Source organism: Montipora capricornis, chromosome 3, assembly GCF_036669925.1.
Source record: "Montipora capricornis isolate CH-2021 chromosome 3, ASM3666992v2, whole genome shotgun sequence".
NCBI lineage: Eukaryota > Metazoa > Cnidaria > Anthozoa > Scleractinia > Acroporidae > Montipora > Montipora capricornis.
This window is the reverse complement of record NC_090885.1, coordinates 27,959,107-27,975,013: the sequence shown is the minus strand read 5'-3', so window position 1 is coordinate 27,975,013 and position 15,907 is coordinate 27,959,107. Positions and strand designations below refer to the sequence as shown.

The following is a 15,907-nucleotide window of genomic DNA, read 5'->3' as shown; positions in this document are numbered from 1 at the left end:
TTGCGCTTTAGAGTAATTTAAATGCCGTACCCAAGATTGGAGGAGGCCTGAGACACACGATTTGAAACGGGACTGATTTATATCTGCATGATGTATGGTTCACTGCTTTACTTCACACCTTATTCCAAAATGGCCACCATTTTAGTATTATTTTGTTTCCTTGCAAATTGGCCCTTTTGGCCTCGCTTTCAAAAGTAAAATTCAAAAGAACGAGGCCAAAAGGGCCAATTTGCAATCAAACAAAAGAATACTAAAATGGCGGCCATTTTGGAATAAGGTGTATTCCATTTGTCGATGAGACTCCGCACGATTCACTCAGCTTGAATGATTATTCACGTAAAAGTTGTTTGCTGTGTTCATTCCGTGACACACTGTTTATCCTTTGCGATTTTTTCCTTCTGGCCTTGGACTTTGTCGCTAACAGGTTTAATTTCCCGTCAATCAATCCAATCATGGTACCATTAAAGGGGCTAGGTCACGCTATTTCTGGGCATTTTCAGCACAGATCGAATGGTCATAGAATTAACTAAAATACCAAAATAACTGTTCAAAACTATAGAAGAACTCTAACAAAACACAGGGAAGCCAAGAAGGCACGTGGATGGAGAAAACTGGAGAGGATTGAAATGGATTGAATTTGGGTAAATTTGAAAAACGTCGGCCCACCTTTTTTCAAATTTATATCAGTCTATGTCAAAATGTCATTTACAAAGCTTGAAAATCATTCTCAGTTGTTATGTGGCCGTGATTTTGCAAATGAAAGACTCTTGCTCTGCCAATTTGACGTTTAGAGCTCATAATTAACAAAATTAAACAAAATTACCTAAAATAGCGTGACCTAGCCCCTTTAACGATTTAAACTAATGATGAGAGAAGTCCAAATGATTGCAATTTCGGTTCCTACCGTCTATTACCGAAGATGACATGCACGTATCTCCCACCAAAGCTCACTTACATTCGACGGATATACTTTCAGCTGGTGATTACCTTTTAAATTTTTAATCTTATTTCAATCATGGTGCTACTAGGACATTTGCATGATGACGCCATTTTCCTACAAGTACCGGAATCCTTCAGGTTTCACTTGTTTCATGTTAATTAGAGCTATTGTTATTTTTACCCCACTGGGAATACAAAATTTAAATATGAAAAGAAAAACAAACTGAATTGTGGTAGTTGTAGTCAAATGACGCCATCATGAAAATTGCCCATTCAAATTGATTCTTATAACAGTAGGTTAAATTCAATTTATATGTCCTTGAACTGTGAGGCCTCCAAATTTTCAGTGGTAAACTCCATGACAACGCTTGTGGAGAAATCTACATTTGAAATTCTCTTTGAACTCCATCTTTGGGTGACACTCAAAGGCTTAACCTCTTTTAATCTTCTGGAATACAAGAGGTTAAATCCTTCTCTCATCTGATAAGGTCCTTGAAGTCATTTTCACCGAAGAGGATCCATCATCTCACACGTTTTCGTTCCTATGCACGAGAAAACTATCGAGTTGTTTGTTGTTCTCGACCGCTACAAAGAGGTAGAGATGACGTTTTTGTTTAATTGTTTAAATTGTTTAGTTTTAGCGCATTGATGTAAATATTGAAAGCTGCAATTATCATTCAGTTTTTAATTGTTCTCTTTTTTGTGAAAATTCCTTTTTGGTGGATGTGATTTGACTACAATAAGATAAATTATGAATATTGTACTTTAATAAAATATGTTTGAGTCGTCAATCTTTTGTCTAAATTATTTTGTTTTTAATATATTTTCATTAATTAATCATGCGAGACAATCTTTGGTGAACAAGGAGTGCATGTAATATTAATAATAATACTGAATAATAAAGAGGTACCACGACATTCGATCAATTTGTTCCCGTGAAGTGATACTTAACGCAAATGCGTTACAGCACAAACGCTCTGGTAGTTTCCTATATTGGAAACGAAGGACTTCCTGTTGATATTGCGATCGACGTTCAGTTCCCAGTTACCACACACTGAACTTAAATCACTTGAGAATTACTGAATAATAGGTTTTGGTCTTTCATTTTGGGTGGCCAAACATGTTTAGCAATACGATGAGGCCGGGTAAGGGTTACAATGCATGAAAAACCTCGTGATTGGCAACATTTGTCCACTTATTTTTTCAAGTGCCCTAGCAACAGAGGCTTAAACTCTGATTTCCGTAACAATGTATTTCAGTGTTTGTTCCATACTTGTCTTCAGCGTCTTCGGAGTGGGATTTTATTGATATATAGAGTAACGTACAGACTTGACCTATTGATCCATCACGTCCATGAAACTTCGATGAAGTTTGTTGTAACAGGTATGGCTTTTCAAAGGAAACAAGGCATTGGAATGAAGTGTGATAGTTTTATGAAGACACGTCGAATGAACCAGACCGAATCGTATCTTCTCGAAGAACGACTCAAAGTTCTGGATAGCAAGAGGAATCAGAAAAACTCCGAATTTGACGAGAGGAAATATTCCCTTTGGAAACAAATGGAAGAGATAAAGAGTGTAAGAAAGAATTTAGGTATCAGCGTGGAGAGAAGAAAACTTCTGCGCTCTCGAGGTTTTACAATTGACACTCGCTTGGCGCAAGGTCCTGATGAAACCGTTACCATTAAAAAATACTCCATGCCAGAATTATCAAGGGTTGGTTCAACGCGTCCCCGCAGTACCTCGATTATTTCTGGCAGCGAGTTAATGATGAAAGGTTTGTCACATCTTCGTTTGCAAGAAACATTGGACGACGAGAAGGAAGTCTCTAGTGGAGGCCAAAAGGACAGAGCAAAGTCTCCTGTAAAGAATCGGTATAGAGTAATTGAACCACCTTGTCGCCAAGGATCAAAGCGTAATTTTGTGCAACTTTCAAGTGAAGAACTAAAAGAAATGAAAAAGAAAGAAGATGAAAAGCCGAGAGAAGATTTCCTTGATCCTAATCTCAAAGTTGACCATCGCGGGATGATCATGTCACCAAAGCTTGTGAAGTCTTTTAGGAGTAATTCTTTGCAGAAAGATGGAGTAGGAGACCATATGCTTAACCATGTGAGCAAATCAAGCGATCTTCGGTCTATGTCTAAACAATTGTCTCTTCAAGATAAACAAACCGGGGCCAACGATTTGACACCTTCAAGTGATAGATCAGTATCATTGTTTTCAAAGCAGCAAGCTTCAGTACATAATCCCGATTTAACGGCAAATTCTTTTATCTCAAAAGAGTCACATAAATCAGTGATATTAAAGTCGCGTGAAAGTTTGGATCAAATTGCGGAAGTAAACCAACTAGACCGAAATTCCGACTGTCAACAGAGCGTAGCACTTTTAGTAATCAAAACGGGAAGAAATCATACACCCAAGGCTAGTAAAATGACTCGACAATCCCATTTAGTATTTTACAAACGGAAATATGGTAACATATCACCGGTGCGGAATGCATTAGTTGAACCTCAAAACAAAACAAATCGGTTACATAATGATGCTTTTGACACATCACAGCAACCAAGGTCGCCATGTAATCACGATGAAGCAGAAGACATTGAAAATAATCATCGCAGAAAGTATGCGGCGAATTGGCAGAGAAAAGATGCCCTCGTCAGAAGATTAACTTTGCCCCCAGGGATTTTTAACTCCATGGATGGACAAGATCGCGTAAAAGACCAGGTTGAAAGTTGTAACAAGGAACAAAAAAGATCTAGTTACTTGTCGCAATCTCTCACAGTTCAAAACTCCAACACAACTAAGTATTCACCGCATCCAAGACGCGCCCGCTCGAACAGTGCGGTGTCTTACGCTTATGACGCCCGTCCAAAGCAGTCGCTCTGCAGAGGTTATGCAACGATGCAGATGACAATAAAAGGAAAGCAAGTTAAAGTGCATATTCCAAAGTTTCCAAGCGATGTGAACTCGGAACCGGTTCTCGAGCGAAGTATGAAAAAAGTGGCTGAGGATCGACTTCAGTCTAACATTCCACACTCAGATGATCGAGTGCTTTCAGGGTGTAATGAAAGCAAGTCAAACAATTGAGGATACATTTCTACGTTGTACGTAAATCTAGATGAAGAAGTAAAAATTGGAACAAACAAAGGAAAGAAAAACAGTGTTTGGTATTACGTGTATACAGAAGATATACAAAAATATTGCTATCCTTCAATAAATAAACCTGGGGAAAGGTGCGAGGTTTGAGCTAATAGCAACCTTGGGGAGAACTTTGGATAGAAACGGCCAAGTCTTTGTTCTCTGTATCATCGAGACAAGTTACCAACTGAGTTCCGAAGTTGTCTGGTCTAATTGAAAAATCCTAATTCCCTTTTTCTTTGAGACCAGGCACAAGAAGGCTTTAATAAGAAAAATTGGTCAATCAGTATTAGTCTTATGCAAGCGAAGTAAATTGCAAACGCGCTCTCGTTTTTGATATATTCAAAGTAATCGTACCCAAATCTAAATGTCCAAAATTCTGGCCGGTTAATTCTGAACAAATTCTATAGGTTGCTATGATACTAAATTCAGTCAAGCCCAAGCCTCAATGAAAATAAAATCATTGTATTAAAATTTGCTCTATTCCACCCCTGAGGGGGAGCTGACCTCTCTAAGGGCGTTCGCAAACGAGGAAACAATATTTTGCTTCCTCAGCAAATGTTTCCTCGTTTGCGCGCCGAGGAAACATTTCTAGAAACAATGTTTCCGCAACAGTGTTTCCTCCTTAATATCTCTATCTTCATTATATTGGGCCAGAACAAATGATAATAGTGACCTTTATTATATAGACAGGCGTGTTTTACTGGGGCCGGTTCCTGAAAGGTGTAATAACTCTATTCCAGGGTTAAATGTGCCGGAATAAGGTACATTTATCCCTAGAATAGAGTTAGTACACCTTTCAGGAACCCGCCCCTGGAAAATTCACCACTCGTAAAATTCGTACGAAACGGCCAGAGTCCGTGTTCTTGGTGCTGACCAAAAGAAAAGCAAACTCTGGGACGAGATTGATCTCAAGCCTAACACGCTTGCTCAGAACTAAAAACCTCGTTCTCGTAGTCGGACACCGAACTCCCTGGATCTCAGAGCTCCTGTTTGAGAAAAAGGAGATCGCGAATCTCGGATCATGCGCAAACATATAAGATCCAAGACTCTGGTGACGAGATTGGACAAATTGGATCTTACTACGATTCTCAGTTGAGTATGACACAAGGGAAGTTTGGTGACAAAGTTTCATCGTTAAAGTTACTATGTTGTCAAGTGCAACTTGCTTCGTTTCCAAGGGTAATTTTTCGGGGTTTGACGTCATTTAACTGGTAACGGTCGCCAGTTTGAATTTAAACGTTACCATTTGTAGATTTTATCAGGCTCATCGCTCGCTCGTGACGTCAAGGCCCTAAAAGTTACTCTTGGAAACGAAGGAAGTTGCCCTTGACAACATGGTAACTTTAACGCTGAAACTTTGCCACCAAACTTCCCTAGTGTCATACTCAACTGAGAATCGTAGTAAGTTCCTTTCCTCTTTAAAAACAATTTTCTTGAAATTTTATGAGAAAACCAAGGGTTAAGAATTTGCCTTTCGGTGCCCAAAACGCTTTTGATTAAATAAACGAAATAAGCAAGGTGACACACTATAACACCAACCCGGTGGCCGACACATCACGCATGCGCAGAACCATTTCACCCGGTTAAATGGCAGCCGTGGACAGCTGTTTCGATTAAAGCTGCCTAATATATTTCGGAGCGCTGTATCGTGGGATACATAAAGTCCCTATCTTTCTCTCTCCACAGAATCATCTGACGTGCGTATTACTTCCCGAGGAAGACCTTTTGGCTGAATTCGATATATCAATATTCAGTTCTGTTTTCCTTCACAAGTCTCAAGGGAGATTTCTGAACAAAATAATGTTCAGATAGACCACTTTCGATATATTAAAATCCAGTCCGAAACAAAAGACATCAACTCGAGGCTCTGGGGAATAAATAATTTTATAAGGATTTGTATGAGTTTATTCCCCAGAGGCTCAAGATGATGACTTTTGTTTAGGACTGAATCTCCACATTTCGAAAGCCTCGTAGCTATGTGTGAAGAGATCTGGGGATCGTTTCAAGATATCCTGGATTCGAGTCTAAATTGAGAACGAGGCTTATTACGCATTTAGCTTCAAATCAAAATGGCGGACCTCGACCACTGGATTGATATAGCAAAGCAATGCAAATACCTCCCGGAAAACGATCTTAAGGTGATTTTAATGTTTTAACATAATTTCTTAATTTCCTTTTGGCCTGATATGATATGTTTTTGCTCTTTGGTAGTCAGTAATTTCCATGTCATCTGAATTGCAGAAAATTTGCGATTATGTTTGTGAGTTGCTTCTCGAAGAATCAAACGTCCAACCAGTTTCAACGCCGGTGACAGTTTGTGGAGATATTCATGGACAGGTGATTCATCGTTTTTGCCATTTTTGTGGGCCATGCGGATTTTTGTTGAAAATAGGTCTCTTCCTAATTTGTTCGGTGCACTTCCTTGTTCCCTTAACATCAACATAGCTTGGCCCAAGGTCTGACTCCATACTTCTGCCGAGCCTCGAATTTCGGACGACCGAAATTAATTAATCTCTTCCGAACTGAGACAGACAACGGGCTTATTTCAGCCATGTATGGAAAACAAAAAAATACCTCCATCATGAGAAAAACGTATGGATTATGGAGGAGCGGACCGACCGAGTTTACTGAGAGTATGATTGTTGATTAAATTGCGTTTGTTGTGTGAATTTTTCACCAGACGGTTAAGCCACCCGGCAGCAATCTTTTTTTTTTCCTTCAGTTTATCATCACTTTGGGAAATTACGATTGGTCCGTTGACAATTCACCGCTGTTAGATTTTTTTGATAAGTTAATTTTTTCTTGTCAGATTGTGCATCAATTATAAGCACGATATGGCTTTTGTGGGAGATTTTGATCATTTATCTCTTCAAATGGGAAACATTGAACACAAACAAAAGCAGAATCTTGTGGTTAAAGCTCTCCTATCGGGCAAGTATGTTATGGCTGTGCTACCAACTGGTTTCGGCTAGACCATTATTTATGAAAGCTTTGTCTAGAGGTGACGGAAATCAAATGCCATCTGATCGTGGTAATGGTTTCTCGTTGCAGCATCACCACAGACCAGATTCAGTCAAATGATTAGCTATGTGTAGTTGCCTTTGCGAAGGGAGGGAATTTGTTAAAGGAAATGGCTTCAAACAAGTTGACGAGTCCAATCTAAACAAGAATTTGTCTTTGATACTTGTGGATGAACATCACACTGTTGAAACTTGCCAAAACACTCAAATATTCAATTTAATATTTATTCTGCAAATCTGGCAAAAATCAGAGGCCTCTCTCTGCTTAGCTTTTCTACTGCTCTTTTTACCAGGCTTCTTTGGAGTAAATTCAAAGTAAATATAGTAGCTTTTCTGCAGTTTCCTTTATGAATAGTTGATTGAATTTGACATGCACATAAACATTCCCACGCCGTTACTGAAGTTATTTTGAGTGTTCATTTACATTAGCAATAACAAAGGCAGAACCATCTGTCATATTACTTTCACTAATTAGATTAACAGATTTGGGCATTCTGAAGGCGTCGGTTACAGCAACGGGTGCAGTCCCTTCTTTCTCTCCTCTTCCCAAGCCTCCCTCGGTCCTTTTATTCGCTTGCGTGACAAAACACGACTGCCTCAGAAAAGTGGGCCACTCGATTCATTTATAAAGGGACTGCTCGCAGTCTACTATATCACTTCAGACTGACTTTCTTAGATGCAAGGGTGATTTTTTGAGCTGATTTGACAGTCATGCATGTGCAAGGTCAACTTATGCACTGGTAAATAAATTACTTTCATGACAAAATAGATACAAAAGAGCCAGTTTTTTCTTGGTTCAGGGCTTGAAAATTTTTTTAACTGAGCAATGCCTTAATTTAAGTGGAGACATTTTCCTTACTTTTTACAGCTGTGAGACATAAGCAACAAATTTGTTGTTGTTTTTATTTCATCCACAGTTCTATGATTTAGAAGAGTTGTTTAATACTGGAGGCCAAGTTCCAGACACATCATATGTATTTATGGTGAGCATTTTTTTACGGGGATTCAGAGGTCTTATTCTATCGTCGCTACGTAGACGATACATTTTGCCTTTTCCGCTCTGAACGGGATGCAACCCTTTTCTTCAATTACATCAACAATCAACACCCCAATATACGCTTTACAATGGAACGGGAGGCTGACCATGTTCTACCTTTCCTAGATGTTCTAATCAATAACACTGACCCGCACCAAAGTATAACCACCGTTTACCGGAAAAAAACTTTCACAGGTTTGCTCACCAGTTATCTGAGTTTTTGCCCCTTTACCTACAAACTGGGGTTAATCAAAACCTTGATTGATAGAACTTTTAAGATAAACAACACTTGGATGGGGTTCCATACTGATCTTCAAAAATTGTCTGTCATTCTGCGGAGGAATCTCTTCCCTGAAAACCTTATCAACAAATATATTTCTAAATATATTCAGACAGCAGTCAAGGGAGGGAAAACACAGTCTCATTCAGGAATCGAGCCCCAGGAAACACCTAAGTTTTTCTTTAAAATCCCTTACGTTGGGCACTTCTCAGTCACGGCACAGAGGTGTATACGCAAACTTGCTAATCGGTTATGTAAACCTATTGATATAAGGTTAGTCTTCACTACTTTCAAAATCAGGAGTCTTTTTAATGTGAAAGATGCTGTCCCTGTAGGGCTTCGCACGCGTGTGGTCTATAAATTTTCGTGTGCAAGTTGTAATGCTTGTTATGTTGGTGAAACCAGCCGACACTTCTCCACACGAGTGCGCGAGCACTTACTTTCAGACAGATCTTCGAACGTTTTTAAACATCTGCAGAGTTCAGAGTCTTGTAAGGCATCCTGCACACAGGATTGCTTCGAGATCCTGGACTCTGCAGCCACTAAGTACCAAGTGAAGCTTAAGGAATCCATGTATATAAAATGGGAGAAGCCCGATCTCAACCAGCAGGTGAAACACATTAACCTGACTCTCTCCCTGTAAGGAACTAAGCGTCACTCATTTAAATTTTTGTTTTCTGTTTTGATTTAATACGCAATATTGACAACGCAATGAAACGAAGTTTGTAAGATCGCGCGCGCTTTAAATTCAACGGCGATTTCAAAATATGTAACACTGAAGATGACGGATGTACCGTCGAAACATGTCTGGAAAATTAGAGAAAGTTGTTATGTTTATACGAATATTTATGTTAGTTGCTATCAATCGCATTAGTAATTAAAAATAATTAAGCTGATTTTGATTGGTTGCTCTTCAGGGTGACTTTGTGGATAGAGGTTACTTCAGTCTGGAAACATTTACTAGATTGCTTACATTAAAAGCAAAGTAAGTTCTATTTAATTGTTTTTTAAAGTAAAGGCACTTTATTTAACGTCGGTAGTTCCTTTACTCTCTAGAGAGTACTCTGCCAGGAAGCCGACGGAAACTGGTATCAATGAAAGCTAACAATGCGCCCTTTATCCCTTTCCCTCTGTCAGTGCTCCATTTTACGGATAAACTGGCCAGACCATTCTGCTAATGCCAGAGGATTTTTCTTGTCAATGGGGAACCCCTGGGAGTCTGTGGGTTAAGGTACAGCTACACGGATCAGAGGAAAGTCGAAACTGATGTTGAAGTCACTGAGAATCGAACCGGGGATCCCTTGCTCTGAAAGCTGCACACTTACCAACTGAGCCATACCTGTTCCTTAAAGATGGTATTTCAAACCCTCTAAGCAACACATGATTGATGTGGCTGATAGTGCTTGGGTAGTAGCATTGTCAACAATGGTGACAATATCTGTTGGTTTTTAAATTTCTTGCCAGGTGGCCTGATCGCATAACCTTACTCAGGGGGAATCATGAAAGTAGGCAGATCACTCAAGTCTATGGCTTTTATGGTATACAATATTAGTCCTCTTTGATGTAATAGCTGTGACAGTTAGATCATGGGACTCAGTTGAGTGAAAGTGTGCTTTTTAAGATGTTTGTGGCCAAGGTTGTCTGTTTGTTCAATGAGTATTTAAATTTGATTGCAAGACTTGGCAATTTCGTTTGGCTACCTATTGCACCTGTAGGGAAATGTTTTGATGAGCTGGCATTTGTAGGATGAGGATGCTTATAAGTGCTTACAGTATATACCCCCAACCTCCCACACATTGTACGTAAATTTCCCACTTGTAGAACCAAATGATTGATCTCATGCATGGAGTCCAATATTTTATTATTATTTTTACTTTTTATTTAATCATATTAACCATTGTTTGCCCCAAAAGCACCTAGTCTTATCAAGGGGGCTCACAATAAGTCTAGTACCGGTAAGTCCAATATTTCTCATGCCTGACTGATAAATGAACATTTCCAAGTTGCTTAACCTAATCAAATATTTAATTATGGTGAAATTTTTTTTTTTTGTGATAACTCTTTCAATTTCAATGGTTTAAGAAAAAATATTATTTGTCTTGTGTTAAAAAAATGTGATGGCCTTGTTATAAGAAGCCCAGTCAGTCTGGCCCCAATGGTTGAGAGGGTGGATAAGGTTATCACTGTCCAATGAATAACTGAATGATTTTATTCTTTTTTGGATATTGGTCTCCACCTTTTGAGCATGCTCGTGCATTTCGTGATTTATACATGTAGGCACAAAAGTGATGTTTTGAAAGTTCTCAAAATTATTTCATACGGCTCGTGCAGTTTGAGAACTTTCGAACCATCACAAGTGACAATAAATCATGAAATGCATGTGGAAGTTCATGCAATTTTTTATTATAATTTTATACTCCAGAGTCCACAAACTTACTCCATCGCTGTTCCCATAGGAACTTCTGCATGGCACTCAATAACCTATTCGTTAATTCATCATTGACCAATCGGACACACGATATTCTTTTGAGTATATAAAAAGAGTAATTAATATTATTATTCTTACTGTTGAATTTTTCTCAGATGAATGTCAGGCAAAGTATGGAAATGCCAATGCATGGAGATATTGCTGTAAAGTGTTTGATCTCTTAACAGTTGCTGCTGTAAGTCTGATTTTTAAATTTAAGTGCACCCTTCTGTACGGTTAACTTCGGTAGGGTTCATCGTGAAATTCTTCTCGGAAGACTCTCCTCTGGGTTCGGTATCAAAGGAAAGGCCCTGGATTGGCTACAATCTTACCTTACAAACCGTACTCAGCTTGTGAAAGTGGACGACTCTTCATCTACGGTACGACCCCTTCATTGGGGTGTGCCTCAAGGGTCAGTCTTAGGCCCCATGCTTTACTTATTGTATACATCTCCACCGGGGATATTGTTTGTGAGCATGGCTTGTCATTTCACTTTTATGCTGATGACTCGCAGCTTTATACATCTTTTACCTGCAATGACACCTCTGATCTAGTGGCTGCAAAACAACGTCTTGAGAGCTGCATTACTGACATCAATTTGTGGATGACTACCAACAAGTTAAAGCTTAACGATGATAAATCCGAATTTCTCTTTCTGCACTCCCGTTTTTGTCATTCGTTGTCCCCTCCCACAATTTCTGTTGGCATGGAACACCCCAGTCCCTCTCAGTAGGTTCACAATCTTGGAGTGATTTTTTACGACAGAATGTCGTTTTCACCACATGTTAATACAATAGTTAAGGGTGCCTTCTATCACATACGAAATATTTCTTAAAATAATAAGAAAATACATCAGTAAAACTACCACAGAAATTCTAATTCACGGTTTTGTTAGCTCGAAGTTGGACTTTTGTAATTCTCTTCTTTTTGGTGCTCGAAAACGGGATATAGGTAAGTTGCAGTCCGTTCAAAATGTGGCTGCTCGAATTATAGCCGGTCTCAAAAAACGAGATCACATCACCGAGACTCTTAAGAGATCTTCACTGGCTTCCTGTTGAAGAGCAGTCCTTGTCAGGAAGGCCTTCCTTCAACTCCATGTCGAGGAGAACCCAAACTCTCAGTTCTAAGAAGTGTGCATCAAAAGGTTGACTTGTAAAGGCTTAAGAAGATCAAACCTTGACAACCTCTTTGAAATCATGTAAAGACTGTAAAGGGTGCTGAACATGATGATGATGATGATGATGATGATGATGATGATGATGATGACGGGGCTGTTCTTTTCTTTGCAGGTCATCGATGGACAGATTCTCTGTGTCCATGGTGGGCTGTCGCCAGATATCAGAACACTAGATCAGGTGATTAAAAATGGTCTTAGTCCACGAACAAGTGATTACACGAAAGGTTAGAATTTGTCCGGTAGACTTGCATCAGTGAGTATCCCGACTTTCTTTTAAGTGGCCGGTCCAAGACCCTCAGGTCAGTTAAGTTCAGTTTATTTGCCACAATTCTTAATATTATCGATAACAATATTATACATACTTTTTAGGAAAATTTAGTGACGAGGAAGCTCGTAAAGAAAACCAGAAGGCTTATTTGATATGCGCTCAGTCCAACCATCATTTTGTCTCTTTCAGATTCGAACAATCGATCGTAACATGGAAATCCCTCACAAAGGGGCCTTTTGTGATATCCTTTTTAACTGTGACAGGAGTCAGTCCTGTAGAATACACACACGAAGCCTGTATTCAGAACATACATTTAATTTGTCTTTCACCAAACAGTGTTAAAACGAGGTAATGGCGGAGAAGTAATATCCAGTGAAAAATTAATTTGCACGCATGTAAAAGTTTGATGACTTAGAGAAAGCAATTGAAAGTGATGCTTGTACTGAAGGAATTAGGCTACTGTAAAAGAATCGGACAATTTTTGGAAGCAGCAAGTGATAAAGTGGTCCAGTAGAAAGTCTTTGAAAATGCGGAGTGGCATTGGAAAAGGCACGAGTTTTAGAAAAAGTGAAAATGGTCTTCACGCTCCCCCTCTGCACGCTCCCCCCTAGATCCGCCCCTCCCTGCATCATATAGGATTCGCTGGGACGAAGGGCAAACATGCGAATCGTTAACAACAACAACAACAACAACTTTCAAATCTTCCCACGGTGCTTAAGTTTCTTTTAATCAAATCGTTTTGCAACTAAATTTCCCTGCTTTGTTTCATCTTTACGAAGGTCAGGCTACTCTGTCTCAATACTTCGAGATACGACAACTTGGGACGGTTCTCGAATTACAAACAAATGGGAAAAAGACAAAAGGACCCGCGTGTACAGAAATTTTCTACGCTTACCATAGGCAGCCCAAGTTCGCGTCACTACAGACAGCCCTTGAGAATTTAAACGCGTTATAAGACTTTGTACGGGAAATAAAATACCGTTGATTATGAAGCCTAAAAAACGCTCAATTTAACGTTCATTCAATAAAATGAATAAAAATGACTCACCTCTGGTGTATTCTTTTGCCTTTTGGAGCTTATTTTACAATTTCGGGAATTCCGTGTTTTCACTGTTCTGAAACGAAGTCAAGGCTGGACACTGAGATTTCGACCGTTGTCAGCTCAGAGGCGGTTTGCACCTCGAAAATCCATCCCAGCCGCGCATCCCCACAGCGTCACTCGTAACCATGGAGCTGTTCGAGAAGCCGCTGTGGGGATGGGGTAAGTGTTGTACATGAAATGACTGTACCTCATCGGGTGGAGTTAATTTGACCTCGGACCCAAGCTCCGTGACCAATTCGGTAATCAGAAGCTGTTATTTTCATCAGCTATCGTGGAATCGGAAGCAGAAAATGCTATTTCCAGCCAAGTGCGTGGGGATTTTTCTCGACGAAACATTCACCGAAGTGCGAAAATGATGGGGCTTTAGCTTTGCGTTAAAAAGTCGCGGCTGGGATGGATTTTCGAGGCGCAAACTGCCTCTGAGCTGACTACGGTCTTAGTGTGCTACCTTCACTTCGTCTTAGAACAGTGAAAACACGGAATTCTCGAAAGGGTAAAACAAGCTCCAAAAGGCACAAGAATACACCAGAGGTGAGTCATTTTTATTTATTTCATTGAATGAAGGTTAAATCAGAGTTGAGCGTTTTTTAGGCTTCATAATCGACGGTATTTTATTTCCCATACAAAGTCTTATAACGCGTTTAAATTCTCAACGCCTGCCTGTAGTGACGCGAATTTGGGCTGCCTATGCGCTTACTAGGGATCGAATTTACAATTTCTTAGCCCTTAAAGTATCGCGCAACTTATAACATCTTGACAGCAAAACGATTTTACAGGGGCGCTTTTTTTAAACTCTCGTTTCCCGCATAACGTTTTACATGTAGAATTGAGTTGCTTCAAGTTGGTAAATGCTTTTTCTGTTTTTGTTCTTGCCTCCTCGACACTGTTTTGGACAATGACCAGCTTTCATCTTGGACATGTTTGAATAAACGCTTCTAAGAGTTTAATTTGGTTTGTTTCCTTAACACTTCCCACATCTGGTTTGGTCAGATCCCGAAGATGTTGACACTTGGGCTATCAGCCCTCGAGGTGCTGGATGGCTTTTTGGAGCCAAGGTTACCAATGAGGTAAAGCATACTTTGAGTGAGTCGAATTGGGTGGCTCAATTTTCTATACATTTGTCCTGTCCTTAAACGTCACGTTGAAAAACAGAGAAAAGTTAGTTATAATGTGTAAAACGCGGTGACATGCTTTTTACCTCTTGTTTTTTGTTCAATGTTTTGGCGTATTCACCCATTGTAAGTTTTTTCCATTTGTTCTTCCAGTTTGTTCACATCAATAATCTGAAGTTGATTTGTCGAGCCCATCAACTAGTCCACGAGGGATACAAATACATGTTTGATGAAACTCTGGTCACGGTTTGGTCGGCGCCGAACTACTGTTATCGCTGTGGAAATATCGCTTCCATATTAGCTTTTTCAGATGCAGACACCAGAGAACCCAAACTTTTCAAAGCGGTACCTGACTGTGACAGGGTTATACCCCCCAGGACAACAACACCGTATTTTTTGTAGATGGAGTAAAGTCGTGAAGAATCTGAAGTGTTAATAAACATTTGTCTTGTAGGGAATAGTATTGTGATAGTGAAGGAACAAAGAAAAAATCCCTGAACAAATTTAAAGGTTGATGTTGGCCCCTAAATTCTTTCAGAGGCCTTTTTTTTTTTAATGAAGAAGCTATTCACGATGCTCTCGGTGTGGGATGGGCAAGATAAAGATGTGCAAAACTTAAAGGTCCGGATTTTTTTAGTTTTCCTGTTTAATGAGCGGAAAATTTCTGTAAACCACACGAGACATCAGTTCTTTAGTTTGCTCACAAGTTTCGCTACATATAGTCCCCAATTTTAACCGAAAGTCATGATAGTTCCTGTCATACGGACTCTTGAATTAGTATCAGCTGTTGATGTAATAGGCATGGACGTCTAGAGGTAGAATATTTCAATCTGAATCTGGTAATGAACGCTGTTTTGTTTTTGACCGATGGTGCAAATCAGCGAGATAAGGGGAACACGAGAAAGAAGCCCACTAATTTCACAGATCACAAGATTTATTCCCTCGAAACGATAGAAAACTTCAACCACTCACAATCGGAGCTCGCAAGACAAAAGCGGACTCTTATCTTAGAACTAAAACAAAAGCTCTATTCACGTCTGGCAAAGTGAAAGACCACAAAACCTGACGCTAACTTATGGGCATGAGTTTCCAAAACGCTGTGTTTAGACGGATGACAACTTTCGAATTAAACTTATTTATGAATCCTAAAAGGATTCAATGTTGTCTTGGATTGCTTTTCATGGCGACGCGTGCTATAGTAATGCATTGTTACGTTCTTATGTAGAAAGGATTTTAAAATGCAGTTTACCGCCTGAAGCAACAACGCGAAATTTGAAGGTGGAAATGACAAAATCTGTTTACTATAGTTGTAGAAGCCGGAAGCTCCGCTTTCAGTCTTGGCTAAATCTGTATACAGTAAACATCC

The 15,907-nt window shown here is 39.5% G+C and overlaps 2 protein-coding genes across 2 annotated transcripts; both read left to right on the top strand.

Annotated features, from left to right (window-relative positions):
- Nucleotides 1-1,801: 1,801 nt before the first annotated feature.
- Nucleotides 1,802-4,518, top strand: LOC138042755 (uncharacterized). The gene has a single exon (XM_068888742.1). The coding sequence runs from the start codon at nucleotides 2,097-2,099 to the stop codon at nucleotides 4,023-4,025; it is 1,929 nt and encodes a 642-aa protein (XP_068744843.1). The 5' UTR covers nucleotides 1,802-2,096; the 3' UTR covers nucleotides 4,026-4,518.
- Nucleotides 4,519-6,093: 1,575 nt separating this feature from the next.
- LOC138042753 (serine/threonine-protein phosphatase 6 catalytic subunit) lies at nucleotides 6,094-14,999 on the top strand. Its single transcript, XM_068888741.1, has 10 exons — nucleotides 6,094-6,217; nucleotides 6,321-6,416; nucleotides 8,017-8,082; nucleotides 9,333-9,400; nucleotides 9,880-9,953; nucleotides 10,999-11,078; nucleotides 12,172-12,237; nucleotides 12,517-12,570; nucleotides 14,407-14,496; nucleotides 14,695-14,999. The coding sequence occupies exons 1-10, from the start codon at nucleotides 6,149-6,151 to the stop codon at nucleotides 14,941-14,943; spliced, it is 912 nt and encodes a 303-aa protein (XP_068744842.1). The 5' UTR covers nucleotides 6,094-6,148; the 3' UTR covers nucleotides 14,944-14,999.
- Nucleotides 15,000-15,907: the final 908 nt, after the last annotated feature.